The sequence below is a fragment of the Papaver somniferum genome, chromosome 7 (genome assembly GCF_003573695.1).
Source record: "Papaver somniferum cultivar HN1 chromosome 7, ASM357369v1, whole genome shotgun sequence".
Taxonomy (NCBI): Eukaryota; Viridiplantae; Streptophyta; class Magnoliopsida; order Ranunculales; family Papaveraceae; genus Papaver; species Papaver somniferum.
In genome coordinates this window covers 21,261,512-21,276,701 of record NC_039364.1, presented here as the reverse complement: position 1 = coordinate 21,276,701, position 15,190 = coordinate 21,261,512, and the positions used below count along the sequence as shown (strand labels likewise).

At 36.8% G+C, this 15,190-nt stretch overlaps 4 protein-coding genes across 4 annotated transcripts; 3 read left to right on the top strand and 1 right to left on the bottom strand.

The window, feature by feature from the left end:
- The first annotated feature begins 7,862 nt into the window (after nt 1-7,862).
- LOC113296655 (glycine-rich cell wall structural protein 2-like) lies at nt 7,863-8,851 on the top strand. Its single transcript, XM_026544962.1, has one exon. It carries the CDS (start codon nt 8,023-8,025, stop codon nt 8,575-8,577), a length of 555 nt encoding a protein of 184 aa, XP_026400747.1. The 5' UTR covers nt 7,863-8,022; the 3' UTR covers nt 8,578-8,851.
- Nucleotides 8,852-10,100: 1,249 nt separating this feature from the next.
- On the top strand, nt 10,101-11,013 carry LOC113296654 (putative glycine-rich cell wall structural protein 1). The gene has a single exon (XM_026544961.1). It carries the CDS (start codon nt 10,271-10,273, stop codon nt 10,772-10,774), a length of 504 nt encoding a protein of 167 aa, XP_026400746.1. The 5' UTR covers nt 10,101-10,270; the 3' UTR covers nt 10,775-11,013.
- A 1,492-nt stretch (nt 11,014-12,505) lies between these two features.
- Nucleotides 12,506-12,808, top strand: LOC113294320 (serglycin-like). Its single transcript, XM_026542711.1, has one exon. It carries the CDS (start codon nt 12,506-12,508, stop codon nt 12,806-12,808), a length of 303 nt encoding a protein of 100 aa, XP_026398496.1.
- A 618-nt stretch (nt 12,809-13,426) lies between these two features.
- LOC113296653 (heat stress transcription factor A-5-like) lies at nt 13,427-14,958 on the bottom strand. Its single transcript, XM_026544959.1, has one exon. The coding sequence runs from the start codon at nt 14,718-14,720 to the stop codon at nt 13,608-13,610; it is 1,113 nt and encodes a 370-aa protein (XP_026400744.1). The 5' UTR covers nt 14,721-14,958; the 3' UTR covers nt 13,427-13,607.
- Nucleotides 14,959-15,190: the final 232 nt, after the last annotated feature.

Below are 15,190 nucleotides of genomic sequence, written 5' to 3'. Positions count from 1 at the left end.
TTCCGAGTTCCACTTCTGCGTATCCGAGTCAATTAACTCAGCTACAAGTGTTAACGAGTTTAGTTTAGAGCCACAAATAGTTTCAAGGGTTTCATCTGAGCCTGGAATCCATTTATCTGTTTATATATTTATCATGTTTCCGTCCCTACCTCCCAACAGCTAAATCTGTGAATGAGAGTTATTCCCTGTTTTGTGCATTTCCAAAACCAACTTTCATTGTAGTGTTTTTTATTATGAAAAATTGAAGTATTTGTTTTAGTAAACTATCCCAAAGTGCTTGTGGATCAGAAGCCATCCTCCAAGATAACTTGGCTATCATACGCAAGTTCATTTTATTTGCTTCTTTAAAGCCTAAACCCCCTAAGGATGTTGGTTTGCAAAGAAAGTCGAAACCTTTCAAGTAGCATCCACCATGTTTTTCTTTTCCCCGCCATAAGTCACGCTGGATTGAATTAATCCTTTTAGTGATTCGTTTGGGAAGGATAAAACATCTCATTTGGTAGATAGGCAGACTAATCAGAACTGATTTATTCAGAACAAACCTACTTGGTTGATTTAGAGAGGGTCCACTTTGAACTCTAGATTCCATCTTATGAATAATGTTGCCAAAGTTTTTAGTTTAAATCTATCTACAAAAAGGGGGGGCACCTAGATAAGAGTTTGAAATGTTTATTTTCTTGATTTTTAAGAGTTTTAACATCATTCCTTGGTGTCTTGAGTGTATTCTCTTGCTGAAAAAAACACCCGATTTATGAAAATTTATTAGCTGACCCGAAGCCTGGCTAAAGTGATTAATGGTGTTTAGAAAGTTACTGCAACTTAGCTTTGGTGAACAACATAAAATCGTCTGCGAAAAAGAGGTGACTAACAGATTGCGTATGTCTAGCTATTTTTATCCCTATTATTTTCTTTTCTTGATCCTTAGCAATAAATAATCTGGAGAAGCCTCCATGCAAATGAGGAAAATATAAGGAGATAAAGGATTTCCTTGTCTCTTAAGAAAAACTGCTATATATGTAGTAGACAGGCATTGAGCTATTAGAGTGCACCAATCTGTACTAAAACCAAAAGCTAATATTATTTGGTTTAAGATCTCCCAGTTGACCCTGTCGAAGGCTTTCGACATGTCAATTTTAACCCCTAACCCTCCATTCTTGTTTTTCATCTTTTTTAAAGAATGAATTACTTCGTGCGCAACCATTATATTATTAGCAATCTTTCTAGAAGGTATGAAGGCTGATTGATATGGTGATATCATCTTATCTAAATGTTTTCCAGTCTGTTGGCCAGTAATTTTGATAAAATTTTATAAGGTGTGTCACTTAGTCCTATTGGTCTGAAATCATTTTTTTTTTTTTGATGTTTTGTTTTAGGTATAAGAAAGATGAAAGTTTCATTTAGTTTTGGGTTTATTTTCTTAAATCTGAAAATATCTTGAATTAGATTAATAATCTGTGGACCAATTAGTTCCCAGTTATGCTTAAAAGAACTGACCGGGAACTCATTCGGTCCAGGTGATTTGTTAGATTTCACTACTTCCCAGATTTCAGTTGCACTAGGTATGGACATTAATTAGTTCTATGTTGTCCTGATCCTTTAAAGTTATGGGGATTAGATTCAGGATTTCCTGGTCACTGGAAGTTGGAGAGACTGAGAATAAATCTGCAAAGTGATTTCTTAGTAGCTCAGCAATTTGAGGTGTCTTTAATACAACCTCACCAATCAATCCTATTTCCCCCCTTCCTTTTAGAGTTTCAATGTGGAAGTATTTCATATTACGTTCTCTTAAACAAACTATATTATCCTAGATAACTTCTTAGCTATTGATTCTCGAATGTCATAAAGTTTTTCTAATTCTAAATTTTTTTGTTTATATTTCTTGTTTGAAAGACAGATTAACATTCCTAGCATTCAAATTTTCTATCTGTTTCAAGTTTTTTTTTTCCATCGGGGGCTCCAAACACAAACTTTTTCCAGTCAGTTAAATTTTCTCCTAGTGTTTTAAGATTATTAATCACTGTTTCAGTTACATTGGTCAAGAAAATATCTCATGCTTTATGTATCAGATCAATACAAGACTTTTCTTTAGGCCAAGTATCAAAAAATTTAAAAGGAATATCATTATTTGTAAAATTAGTATGAGCTACTTCAAGTTTTATTGGATTGTGATCAGATCCCATGTGATGCAAGTGCGTCAACAAAGAATCATGTTTCTAGTTAACCATTCATTATTTATGTAAGCTTTATCCAATCTTTCTTGTATATTCCTATGACCTTGTCTTTGATTATTCCATGTGAAGTTAGTATCTGCGAATCCTAGGTCGAAGAGTCCTGATCTATCCAACAGTCTCTTGAAAGGCTCAGCTTCCATACTATTGAAGGGCAAGCCCCTTTGTTTTTTTCTTTGGTCTGTGATTTGATTGTAATCTCAAACTATAATCCAGGCCATGTTATTATGAGCTATTTGATCTCCTATATCTTATTTCCACGAATCAATTTTATTGGGTTTGTAAGGATTACCATAAAAGCTGTTAACAACCAAATTTGTTCGTTAGAGATTGTTTTTACTAAGACATTGATCATGTTATTGTTCCAGTGAACAATTTCAATAAGTTTGTTTTCAAAATGTACGAAAAATTTAAAATTCATGTAACCATGAATTTTTAAAGAGTATCGTAATTCCGCTTCATCAGTTTTACTACAAATATGCTTTGATCTAGTGAACCGATAAAGAATAAATATTTGAAATAAAAATTATAAGCATTTCACAACACAAATGTGTATACATATCAATTATTATTTTTTACCATACAAAGTATTTTTTAAATGATATTTTCTAGGGAATATTGATAAACTGCCCCACTCTCAATTTCGGTTTAATAAATTGTCCTCGATTTTTTCAACTTTTCAAAACTTCCCCCAATGTTAACTTTTCCATCTAATTTAGTTTTCGATCCAATTTTTTTACTTATTTACCCTTTACTTGTCACGTTTATCTTCTACTTCATTTTTTCAGGTTCGTCGAGCTCGGTTCATGGATTTAGGGTTCGGGGTTCAGGGTTAGGGGTTTAAGGTTCATGGTTCAAGATTCAAAGTTCATGGTTCACGATATAGTTCAGGGTTCAGGGTTAAGGATTTAGGGTTCATAGTTCAGGCTTCATTGTTCATGGTTCATGCTTCATGGTTCACGATATAATTCAGGCTTAGGGGTTTAGGGTTCAGGGTTACGGTTCATGGTTAGGGTTCATAGTTCACGACATAGTTCAGGGGTAAATATGACTTTTTAATAGGTGAGATAACTGCCACCTTGCATTTAACGGGATGTAAAGCGTTATTTGAGAAAAACGGGGCAGTTTTGAAAAGTGCAAAAAAGCGGAGGCACTTTTTTTTTACCCTAATTCAAAACTGGATCACTTTATCAAAATTCCCTATTTTCTATTCTAATAGTCCTACATGGACTATCAGCAAAATAAACTTTAAAGAATGGTATTTTCTATTGGGAAATTGGAGGAAATTGAAGGTACACCATCAAACAGGTAAGATCGTTATAATTTTACGTATTTTCGAACAATATGGGTAAATCAATAGCAGCAGAAAGGCTCTTCCACTGTGAATTAAATCTTTGATTGTACTCACTATTAAAAAATGTTTATCTAATACCAACAATCACTATTAAAACCGATAATCACTTTTGTTTAAAGTAAATCAAGTATCATCAAAACATCAATATTAGTGCCTATTGGTGGACTTGGGTGTGATGTTTGACAATTGCTGAGGAATAATGCATCACTGAAACCAAATATATCTGCATCCAAATCTGTTACCGATGTTTGGTCGGAGAAATTGACGATTGTTTCATTTTTTATTTATCTTTTTGGTATGCGACGAATGCATCATTAGCACTAGTTGCGTTCTCACCCGTGTATGGCACCAACATCGACGACGATGACAAAGAAGAATCATTATTTAAAAAAAATAAGCTAGTTCTAATGCCAATAGTATTATCAAGAAGAGCGCCTCCAAGATGCTACATGCATTTGGATGGACCTTCGACATGGCTAGTTCTAATGCCAACATTAGGACACCTCTATAATGCCAACTAGCAAGTAGCAATATGCCGCCATCCCATTTCCAATTACATTATTATCTGGATACAAGCTCATAAACGAACAAACAAATATTTTTGGTACTACAAGTTCTTCGCTCCAAAAGTGGGAAATTCGTATTCAAAAACTCGGGCTTTTGGCTTTTCCAGTAAAAACTAATTGGCCACGAAAATCACACTTCTACAGACTGTATATAGTTAGAAAATTCAATTCAAATGTGTGATAAGTTCAAAATTCATGTGAATACAGTAATTCTGTTTCATAATTTCTATTATAAATATGCTTTGATCTGGATGAACAATAAATATTTATATTGTTCAAAAAAAAAAAAAAAAACTATAGACATTTCATAACAAATGTTTACATAATTAAAAAGATATATTTTTACTATACAAAGAATTTCTTGAATGGGTTCTTTCTATTGGGAATTTGGAGGAAACCGAAGGTACACCATCAAACAAGAAAAATCGCCGGAGGATTTTACATGTCTTGACACAATATGGGTAAATCACTTAAAGAAGAGGAGAAGACTTTTCTTACACCATTAAAAAACTATGATTTAAATCATGATTAGTTTAATTTTTTTGAACTTTTTTTTATTATTCAAATGTTTGTCCAATTCTTGCAATCACACTGCTTAAAAGAAGAAAAAATCAAGTATCATTTATATATCAATATTAATGCAAACTATAAAATTATGTCAATGGATCTTATTTCTCAGTTAAAAATCCGAGAACAGTTGAGATATATCATACGATTTTGGTGAACTTGGGTGTGATGTTTGACAACTACTGAGGAATAATGCATCACTGAAACCAATTATATCCGCACCCAAATCCGTTGCCGATGTTTGATCAGAGAAATTGACGAATGCATCATTAACACTAGTTGCATTCTCACCTCTGTATGGCACCAACATGAACGACGACGACAAAGAAGAAGCTTCATCACTCATCATCTCAATAACTCGTCTCAAATGTATCCTCACCCAAATCCGATGTTTGATCAGAAGAATTGACGAGCGCATTATTAATACTAATCGCATTCTCACCTCCGTATGGCACCAACATTGACGACAAACAAGAAGCTTCCACACTCATCATCTCATTAACTCTCTCAATCAGAATTCTTTGCACATCCTCCATAGCACTTTTCATCAGCTCCAGTTCATCCAAACTCAAACCATCCATGGGCGCATCCCACCAAAACCCATGGTACGATTTTGCAACTTCTCCATTAGAACGCCTTTCTTCTTCTCAACATCCAACTGCTTAACAACTTCCATATACTGTCTTTGAATCGGAACTAGTCTTTCGTTATAATACCGAGCCACATCCAAATCTTCATGACCGGTTAAAAACCGATTGATGATGTACGTTGGTTCTGGATGTCCAAAAACGAATGCTTTTCTTGCAGGAGAAAAGACTATGATTGCAAGTTCTGCACCACATAACACACATAATTCACCTGCTTTTTTAAACAAACATTTTCGACGTTTCGAGAAGGTGACTTGTCGATTTGCTTCGTTATCCATTCGCACTATATCTATCTTCCTTTTTTTCCTTTATTAGGCTTCTCCATAACGAAAAAGATTAAGATTACACCAACTCAGAGAAGTAAAACTGTAAAAGGAGAAAATATTATAACTATGGATACGTAGATGATTAAAAGGGGAATTCATAAAGTCTATATATGGCTGCCATTCAATTTATATATTGAGCATTCTTGATCAAGAGTCCAAAAATTCCTTAATTTTAGGAGCATGCGATTAATAAAAGGAAATTTTTAATAATAAAAAAATATTTAATTATTTTCTATGTATTTAGTTTCCAAAAATAGTACTAAAATTCAAGAATGAATCTTAAGAACCCAACAGCCCGTAAGATATATTCAAGAATTTCAAGAGCCCAACATCCATATCTCGAATATCTTGCAAGAACGATGGTCTTCGGTTTTTACCATTGTAGTTTAGATACCCGAAAGAATATCAAGAATCAAGAAGATTCGCAGGCACTGAACGAGAAACAGCAAGGATAAAATTCAATAATGATAAAAAAATAATCACGGAAAGTGAGAACTATCAAAAGCAAATTAGTACAAAGCATGGCGGTCGGGGATGTTAGTATGTCTAACCTAATTAAAAAGTGTGCATTTAGCTGCGATCACCAACTGGTTCCAGTTTCTTTTCCTTTCTCTCCAAATTACCGAGCACAAAAATGACTCATCATTAAAGACACGAACGATGACACGATCCAAAAATCCTCTGAATATTAAGCCCAAGCCAAAAACTAAACTTTTACGCCCACCTCTAATTAACACTTAAACTCCCCATCGGCATACGCTATTGCCACAAACACGGCCCCGTCTTGCCACTACCCCCACTCCAGGATCTCAAACGCTCAAACACTGATCATTGCCAGTTACATAAATGGGCCTGTAAAGCTAAATTTTATTTTCCAACAACAAGAGAGCAACATCTCATTGCTTAGTTATTGTAGCTCTGCCTCAGAGTCAACTGATTTGGATGGCACAATGCTTACTGTTAGACACTATGTATAAATATTGATTATGAGCTGAAATTGATTTTTTTTTACAAAAACAAAATGAGACCTACATGTAATGTGGAGCTCTTTCAGGCCCATGCAAAATGAGTTTTTATAGGAATGTAATCTGTGAAGTAGGGATAGAAGAAAATTGTGTCAGCAGTTGGACTCAGCTGATTACCAGCACTACACCGATTTGAGATGGAGTGAAAAGAAAAAAGAAAGAAAGAAAGACCATTAGGTTTTTCTTTTTCTTTAAGTTATGATCAGGGTCTGTATCAGCAAATGATACCCTGGGACCTTGAACAAACTGTCCAGGCGCCAGATCCACACACGAATAGTCGGTAAACTGATAAAAGGAGAAGAATATCATTTTCCTTATCTGCAACAAAGGTGCTTGCCTGGTCCCAACCTTTTGCCTTCACCTTGCCGTTTTGGTCCACATTTAAAACTTAACACTTAAACAAACTTATGGTTTTATTTTCCTTAGGTTCTATCAAGTGAAGCTCAAGGTAGGATTTTATGCATTTTCTCCCCACTTGAAAATGATTTAGGCCATGGATACAAGGCATGATCATGACTGCAACATAAATATAATTTAGTGGAAGAGGCTCTACATTCTGCAACCTGCGGCAATGCACGCTTAAACTTGTGGTCTTAACAAGAGTGCAGTCCATTGATGATGCATGGATCTCTCAAGGAGAATCAGCATTTACTTCGAACCAACTTTATGAAGGGTTCGTCGACGTTGTAGGAGTTACCACAAATATGGTCGGTGTTACAAAGTAGCGGAAGATGAAGTTGTTTATAAGATGCCTGCTTTAAAATGGAATCCTAAAGTTAGGTGAAATCCAATCATGGAAAAAGAAGAGTAGAACACTTTGACACCACTCTCTTATAATGATAATAACTTCCTTTAGAATTAAGCATTTGTATTGAGAAACTTACACCTGGTTCATCCTCAGCCACAATCTTGATTATCAGTAGTGGTCTGACCACAAAATCGATCCTTGTTGAATGAGACACTATCTTTATCCTTTATTGTAAACCCTAAAAAAACCAGGCAACCAAGCATGCACTAGATTTTTGGATTAATGCTTTTATGATGTAATAAGCAATATAACGGTTAAATATTCCCACTAGTTAATTACATGCATTTAACTTTACTATACTACTACACACATCTTACAAAAGCACGACTATAAATAGATCACTAGACCACAGACCATGCATGCATATTCTCAAATCTCTCAGTTTCACTCATCAAATACCTCGTTTCGTCATCATCGCTCCCGGTGAACATAAAAACCCCAGTTTGCATATACATTACCAACTACCATTAAAACTTGAATCACAAACAAAGTTTAAGCATTATGGCTCGATACTCTTCATCTTTAGCTATTGTTCTTGGTTTGTTCATTGTAACTACTTTCACTATTAATACAGCCCAAAGCCGAATAGCCAGGAAAGACCTGGGTTTGGATTTGGGAGGTGGTTTAGGACTTGGAATTGGAATAGGTGCTGGTATAGGATTAGGTGGAGGTGGTTCTGGTTCCGGCTCTGGTTCTGGATCCGGGTCTGGATCTGGTTCTGGTGCAGGATCAGGAGCGGGATCCTCCGCTGGCTCCGGAGCTGGTTCTGGTGCCGGATCAGGAGCAGGTTCGTATGCGGGTTCTAGTGCTGGTTCAGGCTCAGGTGGTGGTGGAGGTGGTGGTGGTGGTGGAGGATCTGGCGATGGATCGGGGTCCCGTGGTGGGCGTGGTTCAGGCTCAGGATACGGTGGAGGTTATGGAGAGGGATACGGATCAGGTCGAGGAGGAGGAGGAGGTGGTGGTGGAGGTGGTGGTGGAGGAGGGGAAGGTGAGGGATCGGGATATGGAGAAGGTTATGGGGGAGGTTCAGGATATGGTGGTGGTCATGGCAAGTGAATTGACACCATATAGAAATGCATTATGAGTTTAGTTTCTAATATCTGAATAAATCATTAAATAATATGATGATTAATTTATATGTACCTATAAATGAAAAATATCACCGTTGAGATGTTTGGATGCAGCTTGTAATAGTTAATGCATATAGCATGGTTAAAGTTAATGTAATGTGTTTCGCTTTAACTTTGAAGTTCATTTTGTAAGAGTTTGGTTTGTAATACTTGATTTCATATTAGAAAATTAATGAATATTTAAATTTTATTGGATTATATATACCTAAGCATTCCCCCTAATCAACTTAAATCGTTTAATCAGTCGCTACTCTGAAAATCCCACAACCGGATATATATATGCCACTATATATATGTAAATTTACATGCCACTATATATATGTAATGCACGACGGTGAGACAAGTCTACATTCATGTCCGACCGAAGCTGTCATTAGATTTTAGGCCTATACTGGACTGGTTTAGCAAATGCAGTCACGACAATGACGCCTAACTAGATCGTTACAATCAAGTTCATTTCTCCTGGCCAAGCGCAATTAAAATTAAATCGATATCTAGAGATTACATTCTGGTTATGGCGGCGAATTTGGATTCAAGTTCTAACTGCATCAGATGCTAAACATACTTGGAAATTGGAATGGTTGGAACCACAATCTTTTGATCAAACGAGCTTAAATTTCTTCTGCTGGCAATATATACTACCTTTGTTACCATTTACAGGTAAACCTGCCATCTGGGTATCTGGAGTACCCTACAAGTAAAATTAATGAAAATCCTACCCACAACTTGGTGGAGTCAAACTAAATTCTCAGCCACAAGCCGCAGAACGAAGTTTTGAGCAGACAAATGTAAACACAGCAATGAAAGAATCATACTGGACGGCTACGTACTTTTGTGATTTGGTGACTCATAGGTAATGAAATTGAGTACTTCCTCATCTCAATCTTTAGTGGAGATTCCATCATGAACATAACATTTACCATATAAAAGAAATTTCCTCTTCTTTTTCCATGTTCATACTAATCATATATCAAACCAAACGTGAGTGCAATTGGTTGAAACTCCACTTACCGCTTTATTTCATAATACGTTACGTCTCCTGGTTCGCCTAGTTTAAATGTGAGTCTGTAATTATGCGTAGTTCTAAAGTACGTCCTGTCATTTTAACAGACGCCAAATTTGGCATAGCTTTAGTAATTTTACCTTTTTCTCAAGTATACCAAGACCAGGAGCGGAAATGTTAATGGTCTGACTGATGATTGCACCACAAAATTCTTGTTGAATCAGACAATATACTTATCCTTTATTCTTCATGTCATGTGTAAACCCTAAAAAAAGCAGGCAATCAACCAAGGCACTAGATATCTGGTCATTACTTTTCTGATGTATATGATAAGCAATAACCCACACAAGGGTCGAACATTCCCACTAGTTAGTTAATGACATATATCTATCTGTACTATACTTTAAAGTGCATTACGATTACGACTATAAATAGGTCACTAGGCCAAACACCATGCATGCATATTCTCCTCTCTCTCAAGCTTCAATCTCCATTTCATCATCATCTCTTTCTCTCTTGTTTGTTAAACATAATAACCTTAGTTTGGATATACATACACATTTTTAGTATTCCTCATAAAACCTAAAAACTTGAATTACGAACAGTGTTAAGCATTATGGCTCGGTGCTCTTCATCTTTAGCTATTGTTCTTGGCTTGTTCATTGTTACTACTTTCACTATTAATACAGCCCAAAGCCGAATAGCCAGGAAAGACCTGGGTTTGGATTTGGGAGGTGGTTTAGGACTTGGAATTGGAGTAGGTACTGGTATAGGATTAGGTGGAGGTGGTTCTGGTTCCGGCTCTGGTTCTGGATCCGGGTCTGGATCTGGTTTTGGTGCAGGATCAGGAGCGGGTTCCTCCGCTGGTTCTGGTGCAGGATCAGGAGCAGGTTCGTATGCGGGTTCTAGTGCTGGTTCAGGCTCAGGAGGGGGTGGAGGTGGTGGTGGAGGTTCTGGTGGTGGATCGGGTTCTGGCCGTGGACATGGTGAAGGTTATGGTGCAGGATCCGGATCAGGTGGTGGTTCGGGTGGAGGTGGAGGTCGTGGTTCCGGTTCTGGATCAGGATATGGAGAGGGCTATGGGGAGGGTTCAGGATACGGTAGTGGTCATGGAAAGTGAATTGATACTAAATACAGTTTAAAAAACTACTTAGGAGTTTAATTAGTGATATCTAAATAAATCATCATGTACCTAAATAAAGAAATTAAGGGTAGCATATCTGAATGCAGCTTCTACCAGTTAATGTAATGTATTGTGTTTTTTACTTTGAAGTTCATTTTGTAAGAGTTTGGTTTGTAATACTTGTTTCATACTGATTGAAAATAAATGAATATTTGGATCTTTGTGGATTTTATACACCTAAGCGTTTCATAATCGTTTTGAATCGTATATTCTGAAGCTACTCTGAAAGTCCCAGAATCGGAGCTAATTTTACATGCCATTGTGTAATGTAAGATGGTGTGACAAGTCTACATTCATGGCTGACGAAGCTGACATTAAATATTAGGCCTTTACCGGATTGATTTAAGAAATGCAGCGACGACTAACTAGATTATTACAATCAAGTTTGTTTCTCTCGGTGTGCAATTAAAATAAAAAATAAATCGATATCTAAAGATTGAGGTCATACGGATCAATTTGGTTTTAACGTCCAATTGGATCATACTAAACTACCATGGAAGTTGGAACCTGAATTTTTTTTTTCATCAACCACAAAACTGTTTGAACATTAACGGCTAATTTCATCAAACATGCTTCACAAGTTCTGCTGGCTAGCTGCTGCGGCAATATATACGCCCTTTACTCTTTTTACAGGTAAAGCTGTTTAGAGAATATCAGGTGGCCATAGACAATTTCTGGGTTACCCTACATGTATTTGCATCACCCCATCACCAACTATTTATGTTCAGGACACGTCATAGTGAAAATTGAAGATGCTGTATGTTGATATGGTAAGCCAACATCTGGGATTCAGGGGCACCGGGAATATTGTATTTCATCAATGACTTTCCATCTGTATACGTAATGCAAGGTGAATTCTTTACTCCCACGCGTTCAAAGATGCTGAGTTTCTCCGCATGTTAAAAGGGCATTTGACTTCTCCCTCATTAAATATGCTTATTCCTGCGCATGTTAAAGGAAACTGAAGGAAAACTGTCATGGCCTCAAAACCCAACTCAAATCCTACCCACAACTGAGACTGTAGTGGAGTGAAACTACATTCTCAGCCACAATCAGCAAAACACAATTTTGTCCAGACAAATGTAATAAAATCAAAAAATGTCAGTGGTCTGACCTATGATTGCATGTACCACTAAATTCTTGTTCTAGAATCTGCCACTTTGGCTTTAATCTTCAAATGTAAGCCCAAAAAAAAGCAATTACAGAATCATACTGGACAGCTACATACCTTTGTGATTTACTGACTCATAGATAATGAAATTGAGTACTTCCTTATCTTACCTTTAGTGGAGATTCCATCACGAACATAACGTATACCAAATTTCATTTCTTTTTTCCATGTTCATGTTGATCATATGTCAAAAGCAATACAAACTTTAGTGCAACTGATTGCAACTCCACTTACCATAGAGATAAATCATGATATGCAAAAGAAATGACATTTGGAATTTTCCACATGTAGTTGGTACACTACTGAACCATATGCAACTCTAAGGTGGCAAAGTAGCTACCTATGCATGCTATATTCCTTAAGACAACTATAAAAGGGTGACTGCATTCACTGTTATTTCCCTCATTACCAAACACACAAGCTCTCTTGAAAGTATTCCAATTTAGAAACTCTAACTAGATTCAAGTAAAAAAGAGTTCTTTTTTCTTAACAGAGACATGGCTGTAAGCAAGTCACTCCTAGCTACTATTTCTCTTCTGATTTTCTTTACTTTTGTGGTAGAAAGTAGGATTGAGAGAAAGACTTTAGGTTTGGGTCTTGGACAGGGTTTGGGTTTGGGTCTTGGGGTTGGAGATGATGGTGTTTCAGTTTCAGGCTCTGGATCAACATCTGGGTCTGTGACTTTGCCTATTGTTGGTTCTATTTCTCATTCTGAATCTAGGTCGGGATCTGTTTCCGCTTCTGGTTCTGGTATCGGTGTAGGATATGGTTCAGGTTCAGGTTATGGAAGAGGAAACTGAAAGAAAGTTATGTATGTGATGCTATCGTGATCATTATAGATGTTAACTTACTTCACTGTGTATTACTATACTAGTGAGAAATAAAGAAATGGTTGTCATCTGTTTCATACGTAACTATGATAACATGTATTCTGATTAGTCACTTTAAATTAAATTTCTAAAAACAAAGACATAGACCAAATCCATGTGTGCCTTGTAGGATAAAAAACTGCAGGCTTGGGAGGAAGAGCATGAGATATAATATCGAGCATAACTGATCAAAATGTATAATGCGAAAAAGAAATCTACATTTTAGCCGAACTAGTTTTTCCTGCATTACACTCACAAAAAGGCTCGCCAGATTCATAAACATGAACTGCAAGTTAATGAAAGCTCTACTACTGGTTAGTCCTAGATAGCTGAACAAAAGACTGTGATCAAGATAATACCACTGCACACCATGTAAGCAATGAGTTGGTAAATTTGGTTATGGTCTAGGATATTACTACCCGACAACTTTACCATTCTACTAGGTAAGATCACTAGTATTCTCCTCGACTCCTCTCACATGAGTAAAATTAAAAGGTGAATTGAAAAAGGGAGACGAGCTAGAATACTAAATATGTTTCAGTCAAGGTATCAAGTTTCAAACAAACCTAGATGTGTAAGCTTTATTAGTTTCGAAAACAAGGTGAAGAATACAATGACATGTATATCTATTCACAGACTAACCACATGTCTATATTATAACTATGACGTAGAGAAAACATAAACAAATTGACAATACATAGCTTGGTAGGGAAGAACTCTCCAAAAGTTCTTACAGGGTGAGCTGCTCTGAGTCTTTCTTGTTTCTCAACGATCTTCCATCCCCGATATTTCTCTCTTCTTGTTCGTCATATGGGTTCTCTCTAAAACTAGAGCTTGCTTCCTCAGTATCTGATGAACCGGGTCTTTCAGTTAGAAACTGTTCCCAGAAAACATCATTAACTCGGCCCTGTACAGCTCCAGACCCATGATTATTAGCTGGTTTTCTGTTCTGTACAGAAACCCTAAGTTCCGTAGTCTCTTTTACACTCTCGCCAGATCTCAACTCAGAGGAAGTAACAACTTCTTGGCCGAACTGAGGAAATCGACCCGATTTATCATTGTTGAGTTGCAACGAGGATGAGGCAAGTGTTAGATTTAAATGGCAGGAATCACCATCTTCGGTAGAAGGCAAATCATTTACTCTCAGTGCTCTTGACAATGAATCAACCCTTCTCAAAGTAAATGACATACCTCCCACATCTAATGGCTCTATCATCTCTGACTCGAATGAAAGACCTTGGGTTCTCATGTTTGCATGATTTGTATCTTCATCAGATGTTTTCTTTAGTGAGCTACCAACATCTTCGCACGATCCTTGCCCACTCATAGAAACCATATTACAGTCTGATACAGCTGGGGATAACTCAAGCCTCAACCTATTAGAGAAATCTTGGTTGAAAACACGGCCTGCATCTGCCCTGTAATTACAACTATTGTCATCCACTAACACAATTTCTGGAGCATTATTAACCCTGGGCAACCGCCTTTTCTTATTAACTGCTGATAAATCTAAATGAGATTCAGTCGTTCTAATGAGGTGTTCCACAAAAGAAGGGTTCTTAGCTGCCTTTTCCACAAAGGCCATCATCCTAAGCTGCTTCTGCTCCATTTCTTGAACTCTTTTTTCTGTGTCCTCCAGTTGAAGAGACACTCCTGATTTCTGCTGTTTATACCTCCAAATCTTGGTCTGAAGGACAGATTTCTCTTGTGTCAGCCTCTCGATCTCTTCTTCAAATACCGCTCTTTCATTATCCCCTGATGAACCTTGAGGTTGTGTGTGACTATGGATAGGTTTCCTTCTGTGAATGTTCTTAAGTAAATGCTTCTGAATCCCTATCCACATAGTATATCAACAAATTCAACTACACAACTAGAACAAACAATTCCCCTAATCAAAGTACAAAACTACGAACAAAGCCAAAGTCGAAACTCGAAAAGACGAATCTAATTATCATAAATTTCTCCATAAAATCAAAATTTTCAAACCACAAACTCCAATTTTAGCAACTAGTAATCGAATTCTTAACTAAACCAATAAATTAAGCACACAAGAATAATAAAGAGAACTCTGAAACACCAATCACCAACAACCCCAACGCGTTTCGTTTTTTTTTTCACTCTGCTCTCTCTCTCTAATTAATCTTAGAAAACCGAGGTCATACGTGTAAGGTTGTGATTTGTTTTACGCGGGGTTAAATGTTTGACTAGGCGATAATGGGGATTATCATGAGCCGACTGTGGAGGGTACTTGTCCAAATGCCGAGCTTATTCCAATGCTGGCCAATACTTCAAACTACAGTGCTAGAAATTGGT